Raw genomic sequence first — 21,780 nt, 5'->3', positions numbered from 1 at the left:
ACACAGGGGAGTGTGTGGGAAATACTGCTGCTACCTGCACCCATGCCAGAATACCGGTACAATTTTTGTCAGGCAAAAAAAAAAAGCACACCTAAACAGCAGGAACACACTGCATGCTAGGATGCCTGTTACAAGAGCAGCTGCAGCTAGCAAAAAACTCCCGTGATTTTCCAGGTTCTGAAGCTTGCAAATGGATTATTTCTGATATCATTTATCATGAAAATAAGCACTAAATTTATTATTTATTTATTACATTTATACCCCACCTTTCTTTTCATGATAGAAACCCAAGGCGGCTTACATATGGTTCCCAGGCGGTCTCCCATCCAGGCACTGACCAGATACTAAACTTGCACTATATTCCACTAGAATTCCAGAACTAGCACCTTATAGTTGAAGCACTAATTATACCGCTTTAACAGTCATGGCTTCCCCCAAAGAATCCTGGGAAGTGTAGTTTGTTAAGGGTGTTGAGAGTTGTTAGGAGACCCCATTCCCCTCACAAGCTACAATTCCCAAAGTGCTTTAATATCAATCCTTCTTCCCAGGGACCTCTGGGAACTGTAGCTCTGTAAGGAGAATAGGCGTCTCCTTACCATTCTCAGCACCCTTAAGAAACTATAGTTCCCAGGATTCTTTGGGGAAAGCCATGACTGTTAAAGTGTGGTATGATAATGCTTTAAATGTATGGTGTGGATGTGGCCTAAGTTTTATTAAATTACTAAATAGTTTTAGTAAGCAAACTGTAGCATAATGAAGGCTCTTCCATAGAAGAGTATATATAGCAGTAAGTGTACAGGGGTTCCCAAACAGTGGTCTGTGACCACCAGTGGTCTGCAAGCTTCAATCAGGTGGTCCACAACATATCCACATTTAATATTCATATTGATTTTTAATTGTATTTTATTGCTTCTTTTATTTCTTATATTGTATTTTATTGTATTACAATTTGAATTTTGTGGAATGCAAATGGAAATACTTTAAAATACAATATCAGAAACAAAAGAAACAGTAAAAATACAATAAAAAATCATACAGCATCTCCCACAACGCATTACATTTCCTATAATAGGTAGAAAAATCATTAAATGATCCGCCAAGACCCTCAGCAATTTTCAAGTGGTCAATGGGGGGGGGAAGTTGGTAAACCATTGGAGTATAGGAATCCTATAGTCCAGCAGGGTGTCTATTTTTTAAAAGCAATTCATGACAAGAATTGAAATAAGATTTGAATTATCTTTTTATCCATTGTGTAGAGGACTTGCATAGTACAAATGCTCAATTCCCTAGACAAGATCAGAAACTAGAATTTCCTGGGCCAATCCCTTCAGGGGTGCACAAAAGGCATCAATGATCATAGGACTTGCCAGCAGGCCGCTTACAGAGGTGAAGGATGGAACCATGACCTTCTACCATCCAATGACCCTCCATTGTCAGTGGTTTTCCCAAGAAATTTACAGCACAATGCTAACCATGTAAATCAGTCCTGTTGAACTGAGTGGGGTTTACTCCAACACAGGGATTAGTATCAGAGCTTGGAAGAGTTACTTTTTTGAACTACAGCTCCCATCAGCCCAATCCAGTGGCCATGCACTGAGGCTGATGGGAGTTGTAGTTTAAAAAAGTAACATTTCCAAGCTCTGATTAGGATTGCAGCCTCAATTGCTAACCGAGGTCCAAGGGCTTCCTCAGTGCGCATGCTGGCTTTCAGTGAATACACTCCCTCAGCCAACCCACAGAATTCAAGATGGCCAAGGGAGCGAGAGGTTAATGTAGGATTTCTTTCCACACAGTTCCACACCCAGAAACTTCATCTGAGTGTAGGTGGCACATTGTAAGTTAGGGATAAAACAACAAGAAGCTAAACATTAACGGTATATGTTTGGCTTTTGATGATGATGATGATGATTTTAAAATATTTTACATTTGATTAAGATTTAACCTAAGTGCCTGGGGTAAGGTGACCACATGTCCTACTTTACAATATTTCTCACTAAGAAATACTGGAAGTGTGGAGCAAATTTGCTTCTTAAGAAATTGGCTAGAAAGCTGCTCACACATATTTCTCTTATCTCCATAACTGAAAGAAGTAGAGAAAGACTCCCTGGAGAAGGAGGTGGAGGAGGAGGGAGGAGGAGAAGGAAGCTGACAATGATAGAACGGGGCCTGAGGTCACCTGCCACGCTAAAGTTATGGCCTTGTGTTAGGGTGTCCATGTGTCCTACTTTACAAAGAAGAGCCCTCTGTTTTGAAGGGCTGCCAAAGGACAGCCATCTCTTTGAAGCTGTTCTGTGTTTGAGGGCTGTCCAGTCCAAGTCTGGTGTAAAGAGAAGGAATCATGACAGAAAGAAAGGGAGAGCAGGAGCCTCAAATATGGCCATCAACAGTTAGCAGTACCTAGTCAGCAGACTCAGCAGGCATAGAAGTTACTATAAACCGCCCAGAGAACTTCAACTATGGGGCGGTATATAAGTACAATAAATAAATAAATAGAAGTCACCTGGTCACACCCTTCCCCACTTTGATGAGATGTATTTCTATTTATATTATAGCAACTATTTCTACTTTTGCATTTACACTTATGAATTACCATATGCATATTTTCTGCAAATTGGTACCATCTTTTTTATTTATTTTTTTGGTGATGCAAATCCCCTTTTTTCTTTTCTTCTCTCTCTCGCCCTTTTTGTAATGCATAATTGGCCACCTTACCCTGTATTCATACGCTCCCCACCCCTTCTTCTGGCATTCAAAAAATATACCACGTTACATGCGGGCAAGAATTTATGAGAAGGGGGAGGAGCTGTTTCAGGCACCCAGGATTATTTCCTTCTGCATTTCTGCCCAAGTTCGGTCAGATCTGGGTGAGATTGTGAGAGCACCTCTTGGTAATCATTTCTGGAAGCAATGCACATTCGCCAGGGGAAGAAAAAAACGTGGATCTCTAATTGTGTTGATTACTAAAACAAACTGTCCAACCAGCAACAAAAACTCCCTTTCTGGAAGTGTTAGGCACCATTCCATCCTCAGATACAAACTTTCAACACAGAAAGAGTTTTTTCCTCTCTTGCTTCAGAGGAAGCAGCAACAAAGCATATTTCATCCTCACACCACATTGCCTAGTGTGTACTTCCAACTTACTATGCAATCCAATAACTGCCAAGGGTATGTTCTTCCTTGGCTAAATTCTCCATATGTTATAGTAATATAATATTACTATTCCACAGTAGTAGTAGTACTAGTATGCCATGGCACAGTTTCAGCAAATAAAGTGTTGACTGACTGACAATAGGCCACCTCCTAAAGGAGATGGGAACACATCACTGGGAAAGAATGTACACTGGGAAAGAATGTACTGCATTGTTATGCCAGCATCTAAATTCACTGCCTACAGCCGGGGGGGGGGAACCTGTGGTCCGCCAGATGTTGTTCAACTCCAACCCATCAGCCCCTGCCAGCATAGCCAATAGTCAGTGAGCTGACATCCAACAGCAGCGACAGGGCCACAGGTTCCCCACCTCTGGCCTATAGCCACTTGGCTAAAATTCAGAGCCAGTCATTGGATTCGTCTAGTTCCACAAACAATCCATACCACCAACACAGTCTCGGTATGGAGGTTTGGCTAAGGGCAATGCCATAAGTGGGCTAAGGTTATGCCTTGAATATTAGTTGTTCCTCTCACTCTACTGAAGGAGCTAGAATACCTGTTCCTCTTATATTATCTTCTTCTTCTTCTGAGTCACATGAAAGCAGTTGTTGTTCTGTTGACATACCAATAGGATCAATTCTTTTTTAATACTTTTTTTGTATGGGCTTCATCATATCCAGTAACCCCAGTTTATTTTGTCATTCAGTTACAATGTTACACTTAACAAGACTAAATTATGGTTGAGCTTCAATTCTGGTTTGAGTAATATTAACTGTTCTAACCAGTTTGCTAGTTCACGTTCAATTCCAGTTTCACTCCCCAAGTGTGCCTGCTCTCATGTTAACCAGAATAACCAGATCATACCAGCAAATCCAGCTTTCAATTTTATAGGGCTCAAATCAACAACAATCTGTAGCTGTATGGGAAAGTTAATACTGCTTTTTGCCCCCCTACCGTCAAGTTAGATATACTAGTTCAGGGAAGGTTATTCAGGATTTAAGATAGGCTGCTTTCACACTGCACTTTATTCCATTCTTCTGATGATTTCTTACATGGTAATTCGCACATTACATTTCATCTTTCACATAATGTACAAGCTAGTTCTGGAATTCTAGTGGAATATAGTGCAAGTTTAGTGCTAATTTTTGTGATAAATAATACCAGAAATAATCCGTTTGCAAGACTGGGAACCTAGAAAATCATGGGAGTTTTTCACAAGCTGCAGCTGCTTATGCTTATATGACAGGCATCCCAGCATGCAGTGCATTCCCACCTATTAGGTGCACCATGTTTTGTTTGTTTGTTGCCTGATGAAAATTGTAATGGTATTCTGGCATAGGCACAGATAGCAGCAGCATTTCACACACATAGCCCTGTGCCTATACAACTAAAATAATTTTAAAAGTCAGATGCTAAAGGGAGAAGGCGAAGGGAGGAGACACCTCCTACACAGTGGGGAACAGTATACGTGTGTATAATGCATGGGTACGAAAACAAGATGTTTATTCAAGCCATGTGAAAGCTGCACAAAATGCTGGTATATCAGCTGACAAAGCTACTGTTCCTTAACACAACAGGTACTGCAGTGTGAAAGGAATTTTAGAAATCGGGACAGAAGCACTACCATTTAAATCCATTAAACTAATGCAATAAGCCCCATGTCTGAAAGCAGCCTGAATAGGGGGAAAACAAGTACATAGCACAAAATTTGTCTTGAGTTCTTCAACTACACTCCCAGACCTGGAGTAGGAAACTTCTCTGTGTGTCGGGTCATTCCAACAAACAACTTACAGGGGGGATAGGGATTTATTTATTTATTTTAAACAAATGAACTTACTGTTTGGGAGTAGCTATCACCTGTTTATTTAAAGCAGCTTCTGTACAGCATTGGTTTATGTGCACCTGTCCTTTTAATACAAATGTGAAAGTTGATTGCACATCAGATAAGCAACTATACACCCCAGGTTACATAATCACATCACAGATGTGAATGTTCTGAATGGTATTAGAAGCAACATCACTAGGTCATCTTGCTTCATTTTATTTCTTACCTAGGAGGTGCAAGATCAGTCTCAGTTATTTCTCCTGTATCTTGGAATATCTGGGCTACAGCTCTAAGCTACTGCACAAGGACAACTATTACAGGAGCTGTTAATATCATCCACAATATCAAGGGTTGACTCATCTGCTCAGCTTCCAATCTGATATGTGCCATCATTTGCCAGCAATGCCATGCTCCATAAGACAAACAAGTGATCAAAAGAATAAATGGCACCAGACATCAGAAATGGCAATATTTAGAAACCAGTGGGGGAACATTTTTACTTTCCGGGACACACAATCTGTAATTGATCTTAAAGTAGCCATTCTTGAGCAAAGGAACTTTAGAGGGAGACTATAACTTGCAATCACAACTACTAAACTTCATCTTATCAAGATATTCAAATTTCTTGTGGCCTAAATTAAGATAAAGTGTTTTAAAAAAAATACCACGTGTGTTCATCAGTTTACCAATGCCAGGATGTCTACGTTATCACCAACTGTTTTGAGAATGACCACTGTTATTTCATTTCATTTTCTTCTTGTCTCATTTTTAACCCCCCCCCAAAAAAGACCCATTTGTGTGTGTATGTGTGCTTGTGTATATAGATAGATAGGTAGATAGACATACAGATATTCAGTAGAACACATAGGACATAAGGATTACTTAATTTAATCCCCTACTTTGGGGTAGGATCCACTAGAATCATAACTTGGGGCTGGATATTTGGTCACCTTCAGGCTACTCTAAGTAACCTTAACTGAAAAATGGAAACGGACTGCCTTCAACTCAATCCCGACTTATGGCAACCCTATGAACACGGTTTTCATGGTAAGCGGTATTCAGAGGAGGTTTACCATTGCCTCCCTCTGAGGCTGAGAGGCAGTGACTTGCCCAAGGTCACCCAGTGAGCTTCATGGCTGTGTGGGGATTCGAAACCTGGTCTTCCAGGTCATAGTCCAACACCTTAACCACTACAACACACTGGCTTAACTAAGTCAGTCATAAATAAAATGGCATATAATGGAGCCTCTAAGGAAATGTTACCATTTGTTCTAAGAAGGTAGAGCTCAAGAGGTTAGATCAGTGTCACCAACAAGGTGCCCGCCACATGTAGATAGACTAAAACTCCCATCATCCCTGATAACTGGCCCTGACCAACAACACCTGGAGCTTGGATCAATCAGATGAAAGAAACGACTGGGCCCTGAGCCTCTAAGGGCTGTGTGGGATTGATTGATTGATTGACTGATTGACAGTGCTTGCTTTTCTCAGTCCTGTAGCAGGGATTTTCAGCCAGTGATGGTGCCAGACCCTTTAAAATAGGGATGGGGAACCTGTGGCCCTCCAAATTTTGTCAGACCCCAACTCACATAGGAAGGTGCATAGGAATGGTAGTATAAACACATCTGGAGGGCCGCATACTTCCCATCCCTGCTTTAGAAAGCTCTAAGGACCCAAAAGAAGTGCCCCACATCTTCCTTCCAGCTTATGCATGCTAAAATGCTGATGAATTTTTGGGAGGATTTAAAAAAAAATAAAAAATCTCAAACTGATGTGGAAAAAAACATGGAAGCAAGCCCTGTTGGCTGCATTGGGGTTTACTTCCAAGCTACTTCCAAAAATACCTAGGAGTGCCGCGGAGAGCCATGGCGTCTCTCATGGGAACTGCAACTAGTGCTTTGAACTTGATGGTGTTGCACTTTGGCTTTCCGAATTATTTATTTACTAGATTTATATCCCGCCGTTCTTCCCAGTAGGAGCCCAGAATGAAGGTCTCACCTGGGGATGTCAGGAAATGGCTGAAGGGAAAGGGTATAAACAGAGGGTGGCTAGCATCCAAATGAGCAATCAAAAAGAGAAGGTCAAAGACCAAGATGCTGGAGAGTGGGAACATTTATTTTGGATAAAAACCGATATCAGACATTTGATATTGGTACAGTACAGAAAGCCATTTGCTTGTCTTTTAATCTTACAAGCTATTATCCCCTGATGAAGGCCTGTAGATAACAGGCTGAAACGCGTTGGGTTTTATCAAAAATAAAAGTTCCCACTCTCCAGCATCTTGGTCTTTGACCTTCTCTTTTTGAAGGGAAAGGGTGACAGGAGAGAAAGTGCCTTTGTGCGAAACAAGCTGGGGGAAGCCAGTGCAGTGCTGAACAGAAACGGGTAAAGGCAGGGGAAACATAGGTGATAGCAAGGGGGAAAGAGGCAGGACAAGCACTACTGGATTTCTTGCATCACACTGAGGGATGATGGCCTACACAGTCTCCTCTAACTATATGATTCTTGAGCATGCAGCTTGGTCTTACATAGTGCAGAATTGCAAAGTGGGCAAATCTAAAGATGGGCAAGGATAATGATACAGATATACAGAGCAACCTCTGATGAGCCACAGCTAAATAGTTTAAGTCTTAATTTGAATGGAAGAGAGTTAAGCATGTCCTTAACCCAATCTCTTGATGAGATCAACATATCTAAGGTGGCAATCCTCTACCCACTTTCCTGTAAGTAATTGCTAATGGGACACTCAATGGGACTTCCTTCTGAGCAGGCATGTATAGAATTGTGCCATAAGGCTGCAATCTCCAGCATACTTACTTAGGAAAATTCAGTGGGACTTGATTCCGAGTAAATATGATTAAATCACACCACAAAAAGGGCTCAGTTTGGGCAGGATTCTTGTGTCCTGTGCTTACATATTAAGCGTACTTTCTGTTATTTATTCAATGCCATCCACATGTCTTACCAAGATCCAGAGAACTTACCCTTGTTATGCGAGCTCAGGGTGCAGCTTTAGTGCATATTTTCTTCTTTTTTTTTTGAAGTTGATTAGCAGTTGCAAGGGCTAGAAACGGACTTTCTTATGTATTAGTGAAAGTGGTATTTGACAGTTGCATTGTGGTTTGCAGTTCTGTGTTGCAAGGCATGTTGTGTAATGTTATGTAATAAATTAACAGAAAGTTCTTGGTCTAGCAGGCAGTATTACTAAATACATGTTCAGTAAAAGTGTACAATAAATCAATTAGCCTTGAAATTGCCAGAAGGCACAAGAGATTTTTCTATTGACCATGCTTCAGTTGTTGGGGGAGCAGAAAGGGCTCGAGTTACTAGACTGCTTGACCTTTAATAGAAAATGTCAAGTTTACAAGCTTAACAATGCAAATTTAATACATATCTACTCAGAAACAGGGCCCATAGAGTTCAAAGAGACTCCGAGTCCCAGGTAAATGTGTAAAGGAATTCAGTTTTAGGTTGCAAGCTCATGTACACTTACTTGTGAGTAAACCCACTGCACTCTATTGGATTTAATGATAAACATGGATAGGATCAAGCTAAGTGCTGAAAGAATACCAGAACTCCAACACCATGCCTAAGGAGCCCCATAGGCTTGCATGGATGACAGCACAGATTTATCTATGCTAAGAAGGCTTTTTGGACAGAGTGGATCATGCTTTGCTGGAAGCCAAGGATGGAAACCTCTGGCCCTGCAGATGTTGCTGAACTGCAGCTCTCATCAGCCCCAGCCAATATGGCTAACGGTCACTTTGATGATTAATCAGTTATTGATCAGTGATGAGATTAATTTACGTGGGAGTTTATTCCATTGATGAAATTCTGTTACTGTTATTATCATCATCATCTAATGGTGCTAAAAAGCAACAGACAACTAATTCCATTAAGAATTAATTAAAATGGCCAGGGCAAATAAAAAAGGTTTTTGCCTTGTACTAGAAAGAACAAGGTTCACAGAGCAAATCTCCTTGGGGAGAACATTCCATAACTGGTGTGTGGCCGCAGACATTGCCACAGACCTCATCTCAGATGGCAGAGTTATCCAGAGAAGGACCTCTAAAACTGATCTTAACATACAGACATGTTATGGAGGTCAGCAATTCTACTGGACCTCTCGTTCTAAGTCATACAGGGCTTTTTAAAAGTAAGCACCAGCACTTTGAACTGTGTCCAGAAATCTACCAGAAGCCAGTGCAGCTTTCTAAGCACTGGTGAAATATGATTACAACACCCAGTCCCAGCTGGCAGCCTAGCAGCTGCATTTTGGCCTAATTGCAGTTTCCAGACATTCTTCAAAGGCAGCCCCATATGCAATGCATGGCATTTACTAGGGCATGGATAGCTTAGTCAGGCTGGTGCACTAGTCTCAGCTGTGAGGGAAACACTCTGTACCATGGGGGGCACTTGGGCCTCTGATTACAAAAATAGACCAATGAGCACCCCAAAACTGTGAACCTGATCGTTCAAGGGAAGCACAGTCTTTAAAGGACCCAGGAGGCCCAAAAGGGTTGCACCTCCCCAACCCACTTCTGGCATAGGTCATCTGTTAGGATGACCAAGGCAGCTTCTATACCAAAGCCAGGCCTAAAGCCCAACTGAAATGGAACTAAATAATTGGTTTCATCCACATAATGGAGTTGCATAGGGACAACCAACTAAGCTCTTTGCCCAGGAAAAGAATATTAGTAGCAGATCAGACTGACAGTTTTGTAATTTTCCCAGTCCAAGGAGGGCTGTTCTTGATAGCCCCAGATATATAATGTCTGTTCTATTGATTTTAACTTTGTTTTTAATTATGACAGTTTTATGTATTTTGTTTTTAATTGGATGGTGTAGTAGTAGTAGTAGTAGTAATAATAATAATAATAATAATAAGGCAGTAGTTCACAAACATGCTTTTTAGCTTGTTTGTTTTAGCTGTGTTTTATCTCCAATATTATGTGCATACTGTTTGGAGAGCCTATTGTGACCAAGCGGTTTATAGGTTTTCTAAATAAATAATGAACAAACAAGTTAGAAAAACCACTTAGAAAGTGCTGTCAGATGACACTATATTGATCCAATGGTGATGGAAAAGTAATGTTTCTTTGCCATCATCACAAGAGGTTCTATAATGATATCTTACCTGTCGTGTTTTCCACCACTTGCCTTCAAGCTGTTTCCTGCATCATAGCATTCAGCACCCCAGTAAACCAATCTGGTTCTGACCAGTGAGAAAGGATTAGAACTACTACACATTCCACAGAGTACTAGGACTTCAACAGAAGCTCTCAGGAATCCCACAAATTCCATCGCCCTCTGGGGATGCTTGGGCCAGCCTATTAAATCTCTTACTGACTGTGGAACCAGTTGCCACCTGTTTAACCCCAACAGGAAGTGATCTGACCATGATTTTATCTCCCCTTTTTTTCTAATCTGAAACACCCCAAACATTGTAACTTCTCCAGTCCCATGATCATTTTGGTTGCTGCTGTGGATATTGTTAGTATCTTAAAATTAGGTGTTGTAAGCCACTTTAAGGATCTCTGACAGAAAGGCAGGGTATAAATGTTTTCATAAATTTCATTAGTGAGTTACAGCTTCTTTTATTTCTGGATTATTAAAAAAATTATTTGTTTCCATAATAACCATGGGAATGGGATTTCCCATTCAACACGATTTACCAGATCTGAGAAATTAATATTAGCATATTCAGAGGATTCAAAGGGCCTGACATCCAATACATATAAAATCTTGGTTGATTACATAGGAGGAGATACATCAGAATTAAAATTGAGGTGGGAAACAGAACGTGTAATTGAAATAGACAGGGAAGAGTGGGTAACACAATGGAATAAGCCACCACACTGAATAGCAGCTAAACACAGAGAATTGTCTTTGAAAATCATGTATCAGTGTTATCTGACACCTAGAAAAATAGCATTGATGAATCCAGGAACATCTTCAATGTGCTGGAGGGGGTGTCAAAGAATTGGTACATACATATGCAGTGGTAGTGTCAACAAAATCAGATTTTGGGTATCTGTGATTAAGGAGATTGAACAGATAACCCAACAAAAATCACATTGACACCACAATTAGCAATATTGAATTTATTTCTGAATGAAGATCTTGATATTAAAAATAAGAAATTGGTAAGTTATTTGTTAGCAGCACCAAGGATTACTATTGTACGATGTTGGAAAGACCTTAAAGATGCAAATATAGATTCTTGGTATAACACAGTTTGGGATATACCTCTACTGAAAAAACTAATATATAATTTAAAGAGCAAGAGCAAGAGGACAAAGTAAAGAGACTAATTTCATTTCAGTATGGTATGATTTTATCAATTATATAAATCTATAAGATATATGGATCCCCCTGCCAATGCATACACATGCATACACATGCATACACATGGATATGGCACTATTGTTAAGTAGTCCAATAAATGAAAGGGTAGGAATGATATTCAAAACTCCTGCAGGAAAGGAAAAGAAAGGGAACAGTATTAATGTATGAATTAAAATTGTGTTAACAATTCACTATGGATGATAAAAATGTAATCTTTACAAGCAATATGTTTATGATCTACATAGTGTAATATTTTGGGTTTATTTTGTTAGTTATGTTTATATTTTATTTTGAAGATAAAATTTATTTTAAAAAATAAATTGCATCAGGTCACTTCCTGTTAATAACCTGAACCATCGGTACTTTTTGGACTGTCTTCAAAGACGTCCTTACCAAGTCATCTAATCTGCACTTAACCAAAGCATGGATTTAGACGTGCGATGCTGATATTTCCTGAGAGTCCATAATCATTCCTGCTGAGATTATGTACTTCAGGAAATCACTGGAGTACTGATCACATTGATTGCTAGCACCATCAAAAGCCTGGCATCCTGTGGCATAGGTCCAGATAAAATAGACATCAATAATCTCCAGTGGGACTAATAATGCCTTTGTTTGCACACATATTCAGTGGTCACATGAAAATGTCAGGCTGATATATTTTGCAGCAATCCCTATGTTAAATCAGAGCCTTCTGGTTGGGCATTTTGCCTTCTGACTAGAACTGCTTGATTAGTAGTAGATAGAAAGAGCTGGATGTCTAAGGGCACAGCTGTGAAGGCTTTGAAGCTTGTTGGAATTCTGCCCATAGATTAATGTTGAAGAGAGCTGTTTCGTGGCCTTAGGTCACTAGATAAGGTAACTACTGCTCCACTAATGAGGGCTGAAATCCAGGCTGTTCTTGTGATGACACCATTCAGCCAAGTTTCTAGTGTAGTTTGAAAGCATACAAGTTGCATCTGTAAAAACACCCTGTATTTATGGGCAGAGCATGGATAACTGTAACTCCGTTATGCCTTTATCTCACTTTCCAACACATGAATATGGGCCCTCACCTCTTCCTTCACTCCCACCTTCTGCCAGAAAAATATTCCAAATTCTGCAAATAATGAAATGTCAGTTTTGAAATAACACAACAGAGCAAGCTTTTGAGTTTACATAATATCGAAAATCAGAGTAAAGCTAAACAACAACAAAGCAATCATAATGCCAAAATACAATTTAAGTAACATCCCAGAAGAATATAAAGATCAAATAAGGAACAGATTTGATGCTTTAAAGTTAGTTGTCAGAGAACCAGAAGAACTATGGAGTGAAGTCAGAGACATTATCAGGAAAGAATGCAAAAAGACAGTTACCTCTAGTTAAAAAGAAAGTCCCCAATGGATAACTGAAGAAACTCTTAAAATGGTTAAAGAGAGAAGGAAAGCAAAAGCAAGAGGAGATAGGTACATGGTCAGAACCCTAAATGCAACAATACAGTGACTAGTACATAGGGACAAAGAGAACTATTACAATAGCTATTATAAAGAAATAGGACAACAAAAAGGGAAGAACAAGAGCCCTATTCCAAAAGATTAGAGAAATGAAAGGGAAATTTAAACCAAGAGTAGGGATGTTGAATAATCAACAGGGGAAGACACTGACAGACTGAGATGAAATAAAAGATGGAAGCAATACACTGAAGAACGCTATAAAAAAGATGCCAGGATGACAGATTCATTCATGGAGGACCGTATGATGAAGAACCAGAAATTTTAGAATGTGAGGTGAAAGCGGCTCTTAAAATACTTGGAATATCAACAGAGTTGCTACAAGCTACTGAGACTGAATCTGTCCAAATTTTGACAAAAAAAGTCAACAAATATGGAAAACTAAACAATGCCCCACAGACTGGAAGCGTTCAATATACATCCCAATTCAAAAGAAAGGGGATCCCAGGGAATGCAGTAATTATCGAACTATTGCCTTAATATCCCAGGCAAATAATGTTCCAAGATTCTACAATGAACACTCTTACCATATATGGAAAGAGAAATGCCAGACATCCAAGCTGGATTTAAAAAGGGAAGAGGCAAAAGAGATCATATCACAAACAAACATTGGATAATGGAACAGAGCAAGGAAGTTCAGAAGGAAATCACCCTGTGCTTTATAGATTACAGTCTTTGACTGGGAGAAAAAGGAAATGGACTGCCTTCAAGTCGATTCCACAGATGGCGACCCTATGAATAGGGTTTTCATGGTAAGCGGAATTCAGAGGGGATTTTACCATTGCCTTCCTCTGAGGCTGAGAGGCAGTGACTGGCCCAAGGTCACCCAGTGAACTTCGTGGCTGTGTGGAGATTCGAACCCTGGTCTCCCAGGTCATAGTCCAACACTTAACCATCATGGAAAACCATGGAATGCTTTAAAAGAAACAAGGGTGCCACAGCATCTGATTGTCCTGATCTGCAACCTATACTCTGGACAAGAGGCTACTGTAAGGACAGAATATGGAGAAATCGATTGGTTCCCAATCAGAAACGGTATGAGACAGGGGTGCATTTTATCACCCTATTTGTTTAATCTATACACAGAATACATCATACGGAAAGCAGGATTGGACCAAGATGAAGGAGGTGTGAAAATTGGAGGGAGAAATATCAATATATGCAGACGATACCATACTACTAGCAGAAACCAGTAATGATTTAAAATGAATTCTGATGAGTTAAAGAGGAAAGCACAAAAGCAGGACTACAGCTGAACGTCAAGAACACTAAAGTAATGAACAGAAGATTTATGTAACAAAGTTGACAATGAGGACATTGAACTTGTCAAGGATTATCAATACCTTGGCACAGTCATGTACATGAATAATACAATAGTTTCTTATTTAAAAAAAATAGCTGGGGTCAGACACTGAGCTAGATCAGTACTTTGGCATGGGGAGGGGAAGGTTTTAACCTTTTGTTCCTTGGTGTCTATGGGAGCTTTCCTGCCATGGTGAATAGCAAGTGCAGTGTGGTCCAATTCTCCCTGGGAGCATGTCAGGTACAATGGATTAATGTCTCCTGTCTCCATAGTCCTGAACTGGCTAGCTCCTGCCTGCCCACCCTTCTGGTTTTTTTTAAGTGCCACACAAAATCAAACTACCTAAGAAATGTTATGTCTACTTTGGCCCTTAGAAAAACCATTTCCTCCTTAAAAAAGAAAGTGGTCAAATTGTCCCTTAAGAAAAATACTTACCGTCTGCTCTTTCTTTAAGCAAGGGTGGAGAATCTGCAGCCCTACAAATGTTGTTGGCCTCCAACTCCCATCAGCTACAGCCAGCATGGCCAATGGCCAGGGATGATGGGAACTATATCTCAAGGGCCAGTTTCCGCAGTCCTAGCAGAAGTACTTATAAATCAGGTGCATGTTTTTAATTAAACAGTTAATTAATTGACTAATTGTTACCTCCCTTCTTGATACACAATTTGTTTTTTGTTTGTGACAGGGCTACAGTGTATGATCTGCCTTGGCATGCCTCAAGTGTTGATTCTTGTCATCACTCTTGTCCACAATACATTTTGACAGCTCTATAGGCCCTTCTCCTCCCCTCCCCCGTACCAATTTGTAAAAGCAGTTCAAAATAAGGGAAAAAAGAAAACAAAGTGAGAATTAAATTCTTTATTACAAAAAAGTCATAGATGGTGGTTTTTTTAAAGATATATTTGTTATTTTTTGTCTAAAAATAAATATTTCATATGGAATCTTGAGATTAGCCAGTGTGGCTAGTGAAATCTTTTCTCGCCACATTACAGATAAACAGTAGCACCAATAAATAAAATGATAGTAAAATTTTCTATATTTCTGGGGCTGGGGGATTACATATATAAAAAAAATTGTAGTGTCTATTTATTCCGAATCACACATATACATAAACATATATATATATATATATATATATACACACACACACATACATATAACCAAATATATATATAATATGTAGATGTATAACCCTTGCCTCAAAAGGAATGTGTAGGGGGTGGGTGTTAGAAATATTAATTAAATAACTGATCATGCTACTGACTCTGCCAACAACTGGAGATAGATTGGATGGAACAGAAGAGTTAAAAATTTATACATAACAGTACAAAAAAAGGGAGGTACGGTTTATAAATAGTAAAATTAAATATTAACAAAGAATACTGAAAAATACCTAGTTTAAATTATTTTTTAATTTCTAATTTTTAAAAAGGGATATTAAACAAGTATATAGAACAATCTTTTGTCACCTCGCACAGCATGAATATATACATTTTAGTAATGCGCGCAGACACACACACTACACACACACACTACACATCACATTTGCTATTGGTTGGAAGGGCATTTCATAGTGGTTAATCACACTTGCAACAAGCTGATTTTTTGCTTGTCTGTAAACAGACAGGCATTTGGCAGCATTCTGACACAGACCAAATATAACTTCATTAAAAAAAGAAAACTTCTGAAACTGAGCACCAGGCCTATACCCCACTCCAGTGAAGGCAATTGGAAGCTCGCTTCCACACACAGAGAAAAAGGGAGCTGGGCACATGGTTCTAGATCTCTGCATTCCCAGCACTTAGGACTGCACACACAGTCTCCCAACACTGAATTAGGAAATATGTTTGCAATGCCAAGCAGATAGCCAGCTCTGAGTGCCAAATTTTTCGGAAACTGGGAACAGAATCCAGGACCTATCTCTATCCCATTGCAAGGGAAGGAGAAGTTTGGTTTCATTCTACCCATCCACCGAGGTAACTAGCATTTTCAGAGCTGGCCTTACTATCTCTTGAGCAACCAGATAGCCACAGGTCCATGCAAGCAGCAGCATACAGGTGTGTGCACACAGTGAATGCCAGTATATTTTACATAAATTATATAGGAATAGATTTTCAAAGGCAACAATGCTGCTTCTAATCTTAAAAAGTCCGTACCACATGCATCTGATTAAAAACTGCAGAAACTGCCTGCGATATCATGGATGCTAGGTACAATCCAACAAGAAAAATGGAAACACTGCTCTTCCAGGGTAATTCTAGTGCAGAAGCACCACCCACTCACCCACCAATTACATTTCATCTAGACTTTCAAAGAAGTTGTACCTATGTTGCCCACTGTACCACTGATGCACTTGCCAAGCAATCAATATGGCGCCATTAATGCCACTCATTTGCTGGCAAAGCAAGATAAGGTCAGAGTGTATTTGGGCAAGTCAATAAACTTTAGGCATTAAAAGTACATTGCTGCCTTTAAACATCTACCCTGCCAGCTCCTTTCCTGATCAAAATGTCCACTTAATGCCCAGTGATTTGTGGTGCTTTGGTGTTCCAAGTGTTTTTATCTTGCAAGGCACTGGGCATTCTAGCCTGATCCCACAAGGACACTTAAATATCCATTATTCTAAATCTGTATATACGTAGGTGACTAGCTGAAGGGCCCATTTTAAGGCAATCCCCATGCCGGGGTGAAAAAGAACTCTTGCCCATTTTACAGTTTCAAAGCTTGTCCCAAGGGCCACACACACAGAAGTTTGCTTAGGGATAGTGTACACATGGTCCTCAGGATTGCAGGCATTGCATGTCAGCCACTGGCTTTGCAGTTTTATGATGGCTGTTGACTGCACCTTTACAAACATACACACACACAAGCCTGTTTAATTCAACAGCCCTTCCCAACCTGGCTGAAGTTTAGTTATAATCCAAAACATTTGGAGGGTACCAGGTTGGGAAGGCTGCTGTAAAAGGAGTTGGGTGATACTGCCAAGATCTGGAGAGCCTGAAGATATTAGCCACTCTAGGGTTCTACCAACCTTAATCAGGCTCCGCATAAGAATGGACTGAACTTTTTAGTGCAGAAGCATGATCAATGGGGTTAGTCATGTTAAGGCTATATTTGCATCACCAAGCCAGATCAGACAAGTGTTCTCTGAACAACTCAACACTTAACATTCAAGAACAGGAAACCCTAACGCCCAGATTTCCAAATAGCACATGCTCAAGGTTACGACAGGAGAAAAAAAAAACAGGCATCTTTCAAAACGTCTTAAGATGGGCACCCCCAAAGTAAAGGTCATGTCCAAATGAGAGTTTACTTCAGGCAAATAAGATCATTATAATTATTTAATGTTTGGTAGTGGGGTGGAGAGTGCTTCATAATGTCTTACTAAATAAGCTTCTGTTGCAACGAAACACATTTGGAAATAAACAAAACCATGTATTGGTAGGATAGGCAACGTTATCCTGCCATCATAGTGGTGGACAGAAATAAAGGTTACGTTAAGTCCAGCATAGCACAAGATGTCTCGATTCAGTCACGTTACAACAGATTGAGGATATTAATGAATTCAAAACAGTAGAAGTAAGCTCTCATCGGATGTTGCCCAGTGGGCTGAAAATGTCACTATCCAATTTTGAACTCAGGCACAAAAATACCTGTATAGTTGTGTGTATGTACTCCACAGACAGACACTCACACATACACCCCTCCTATTGTACATATATACTTTAGATTAATATCCCTTTCCAGAGATGTTCCATAAGCATCTTCAATGGCAGCTCTGTGCATAATGATGGCAGACAGCGCTGTTCAACTGCCTGGCTAGTCACCAGTTTCCGTTTCTTGCTTCCATGTACTGCCAGCCCTATATCCTTACTTAAGTAGCCAAAAGGGATACAAGATTGTAGATTCCAGCAATGCCTCCTCAAGCCGACAAGCATCATCCACTTTCCACTGTTAAAGGCCAGGACATAAATCCACAGCAAAGTTTCTTTAGCAAGTCAATACAATGTACACCACCGTCCCCAGCAACATAGGCAGGTTGCAAGACAAGTCGGAGCAGATAGTTTTGGAGAAGAGAGGGAGGCAAGTTGACAGAATCCTCAGACCTAGCATCTAGAGTCCTTTCCTTGACCTTTTGACCCATAATATTCCAATGCCCCATCTTTGGAATCCCCTGCCACCTCCTCTGTGGTGCAAATGTCTCTCCATACAAGACTGGGGGGAACTGAGGTTGGTGGAGCAGTGTGCTTTACAGAGTCAGCAAGAGTATGAAGATGGCACTGAGGGCTTTGGCTGAAGCCATCAGCATGTATGCCCCAAGTAGCCCACTTGTGTCCACAGCAGTTGAATATAATCCAGTGAAGACACCAATAATGTTAGCAATGTTTTTAAAACTCAGAATATATATGTATATCTATATTTACAAACATATATATTTTTATTCATGTGAAATGGGAGTCCCAAAACATATACCACTCCAGTCTCCCTGGCTCTATTATTTAGCAGCATGAGAAGGAAAGTCTCTCTATAAAATCAGTTCAAAACCAAAAGATGAATCCTGTGAGGGTCCTTGGGGAATGTTCCTTCCGGAGTCCATCGTCCGTACTCAAAGTGCTGTGCTCTACTGATCCTTCATTTTAGTGTTCATTTGGATTAGTGTTTTTTCACCAGGCGAGATATCAGGCTCCAGAATCCAAGGCTCTTCCCCCACTCCTTTTTCTTCTCTGCTGCTCACCGTCTCGGTTTTTCACATCTGTTAAAGAGAGGGGGTGGGGAGGAGGAGAGGTTATGCTTTTCTGAAGTAACTTAGGTGTGGGATTCTTTATGAAGGCAGTAGGTTGAGGAGAACTACAGAGCTAAAAGATTTGGTCAGCCAAATTGCTTCCCCACATAAATCCACACAAATGGGGTGAGCTGAGATTTGTCTTAAAGAGCAAAGAAAAAATACTGCATTTGCTCAGATTTCCCCACCACCACCACCCCTAAGTAATGATAGAAAATGACTTTCTCCTCAGAGCTGTCATCTTACATCTTTGCATATCTCTACTCACATACACAAGTTATCCCCTCCCTCCCAATCTAGCTTTTGTTTTGTTTTAAGGTGCAGCCAAACAAAGCCATGAGTGACTCTCGTGCAGGTGGTGGTGCGGGAACACAACTGTCTCTCATTCCACTGTTTGGATAACTGAATGGTTAGCACCTGAATGCAGCAGCAACAGCAACAGTTTGTGGCAGAAGCAGGAGGAAGATGGATTGGCTGTGCCGTTTTAAGGCCAAGATTTCATAATTCCACAGGAATGAAAGTTCATCTGAAGTAGCTTTCAACACTGAAACAGCTAACAAGTTGCCAGCCCCGACGCACCCAACCTTTCCTCCCACCCAATGCACTGACAAGACACCTTGGATATCAGCATTTTCCCTGCCCAGGAGAGAAATTTACCATGGAGTGAAACATTTCTCAATTGAAGAGCATTTGCTTCCTCGCTTAGGAATACTTCTGAGCCTTAAGCTTTTAGCAATGAGGACTCCAAGCTGCTCTTTGGATAGTTTAAGGGAAAACACAGAAAGGTCAAGGGCAAGAAGCCGCCTGGTTTCTCTCCAGGGACTACTTCGGCAGGGTGAACCGTAACTCAAGAAGAGCTGGCTCTCTTCTTTCTGCAGCAAAAGGCATCTATGCTCAGGTTACAACCCCTCACAATATTCCTCTGCATAGAGAGTGGTGTCTCAAGCTCTTCTACTAGCAGAGAACCGAGCTTCCTGGAGAGCGGTATCAAAAAGCCCAACGTTATCAAGATGAATATATATGTAAGCACACACACGGTTGTTTGGGGATACTGCAGATCAGCCTTCGCCAAGAAAGTGTCCTCCAGATGTTTTGGTCGACAGCTACAACTCTCCACTGTCCAATATATCTAGAGGGTATCCAGTTGACAGAAGGCTGCTGCAGTACCACATTGTACTATTCCTGGATAATGAATGGACTCCTGCCCTTCCAGCCTTGTCTGCAGGAGACCCTTTCTTCAGAGATATCAATGCTCATCTCCCAAACATAACAAGAGGATGTATGAAACCTCTAAGTGGCAGGAAGCTCTGGAATCTTTGTGAATGGTAGGGTGGTATTTGTGGTCATAGAGAGGATATAGAAATGACAACATCTCACATGCATGCAGCCAGACCATCAGGTGGGGTATATCACTGGCTTTTGACATAGCTTCTGCCTATTGGAACCATCCAAGGTCTAGCCCAGATGCTTGTCCATGCAAGTCATTCTTCCAATTGCACTCATACATCATGGAGGGGTGGACTATTACAAGCCTGAATAAAGATTTCAAGGAGCTGGGAGCATAGTCTAGTTATGCTTTGGTTCTCCTGATATCCTGAAAACCTAGTGAGGATGAGATCTGTGTATGGAGCAAAAAGGACTTTTATGATTATTAAATATTCTATTTGGTTATATATGCACTTGCATCAAAGGGCCTGAGCCCTTTCCCCTGGTTTCTAGCAACATGGAATGAGCCATATTGTTCTCCAAGAAGCATATTCTATGTTAACACCACCCTATCTGTAGCCATTTGCTGCCCTGGGCTCCTTTGACAGGAAGGGCAGGATATAAATGTCAATAAATAATTCAATCAATAAATAATTCCAGCCCAGCCCTAGCATAACACAGGAAGCTCATAACTTTAGACATACAACACCATCGTTTTCCCTATCCGTGTAAAGTAGGGAAAAGGAGAGGTCATAGAACATTGGCGCCAGAAGACAGCAAGAAGCGAACTTTATCTCTCTTGCTCTTTCTCAATGTGAGTGTGTGTGTGTTGCATGCACGCGTGTGTGAATGTGTGCCCATATGTTATGTGGGTATTTTTTTTCTCTTTCATTCTTCAGAACACAAACCTGCAAGTGCGCTCGTTTAACTCAAGCTGCCTCGACTTGCAACGTGAGTCTGTGAATTTGCAGGAACATTTACAGGTCTGGGGATCTTGTTTGAACAAGTGCTTTCTCCTTTCTGAGCAAGGTTCACAGTGACTGCAAAAAGGCAAAAGGAAAGAGGTCTAAGCTACAGCGCTTTAGCGGGAAGAAATTTACACATGCAACACCCTAAACATTGAAGCAACCCCTGCCCCCAACCCCCACGCGCTCAGTGTTGCTCATTCAGAACACTGCTGCCTTGTGGACAGTCCCAAAGGCATTCCAACACTTACTTGCAAGAGCTTTAAAGAGAAAGAAATGGGACTCTCTACAACTGTATAATCCACAAATCCTGCATTTAGTCCAATTGGCCGAGGTAAAAATGGTGAGATCCTCATGATGTTAATAGAGGTCCCCAAACCAGAAGCCAAAAAAGTGTTATCCCTTCAGAAAAACTCCTGCTAATATTAAGCAGGGGAACAGCTATTTTTTTTTTTTTTTTTTAAAGGAAAGGGGATGAGACAAGCTCCTCAGATGTTTCTTGCTCCGCTTTTTTAAAAAACGTTTTTTAGGAACAGAATCAAAATAGTTACTTTTTAAATTCCCTTCCTGCTCCAGAGCTGCCACCAGATTATTAGCAATGCAGGACTTTGTGAACTGAATAGGGAAACACAGAGAAAAGGAGAAGCCACCAATATCCAGCACAGAGAGAAAGAGAGAGACAGAGAGAGCAAGCGCTCGTTGTAGATTT

At 40.6% G+C, this 21,780-nt stretch overlaps 1 protein-coding gene across 6 annotated transcripts in view; it reads right to left on the bottom strand.

The window, feature by feature from the left end:
- Window positions 1-14,960: 14,960 nt before the first annotated feature.
- The window catches only part of VEGFA (vascular endothelial growth factor A), a 30,036-nt gene continuing 23,216 nt past the window's right edge, over window positions 14,961-21,780 (bottom strand). For 4 of the 6 annotated variants that reach the window (XM_061624810.1, XM_061624811.1, XM_061624813.1 and 1 more), the window contains 2 exons: window positions 21,015-21,146; window positions 14,961-18,870 (listed from right to left, as the gene is read on the bottom strand). In XM_061624810.1, coding sequence (XP_061480794.1) covers window positions 18,849-18,870; window positions 21,015-21,146 — 154 coding nt within the window. In that variant the 3' untranslated portion in view covers window positions 14,961-18,848. The remainder of the gene's footprint in view (window positions 18,871-21,014; window positions 21,147-21,780) is intronic. The other 2 variants (XM_061624815.1, XM_061624816.1) reach the window with 1 other exon arrangement.

The sequence above is a fragment of the Rhineura floridana genome, chromosome 4 (assembly GCF_030035675.1).
Source record: "Rhineura floridana isolate rRhiFlo1 chromosome 4, rRhiFlo1.hap2, whole genome shotgun sequence".
Classification (NCBI taxonomy): Eukaryota; Metazoa; Chordata; class Lepidosauria; order Squamata; family Rhineuridae; genus Rhineura; species Rhineura floridana.
The sequence above is the reverse complement of the archived record's forward strand: the minus strand, read 5'-3'. Positions and strand labels throughout refer to the sequence as shown.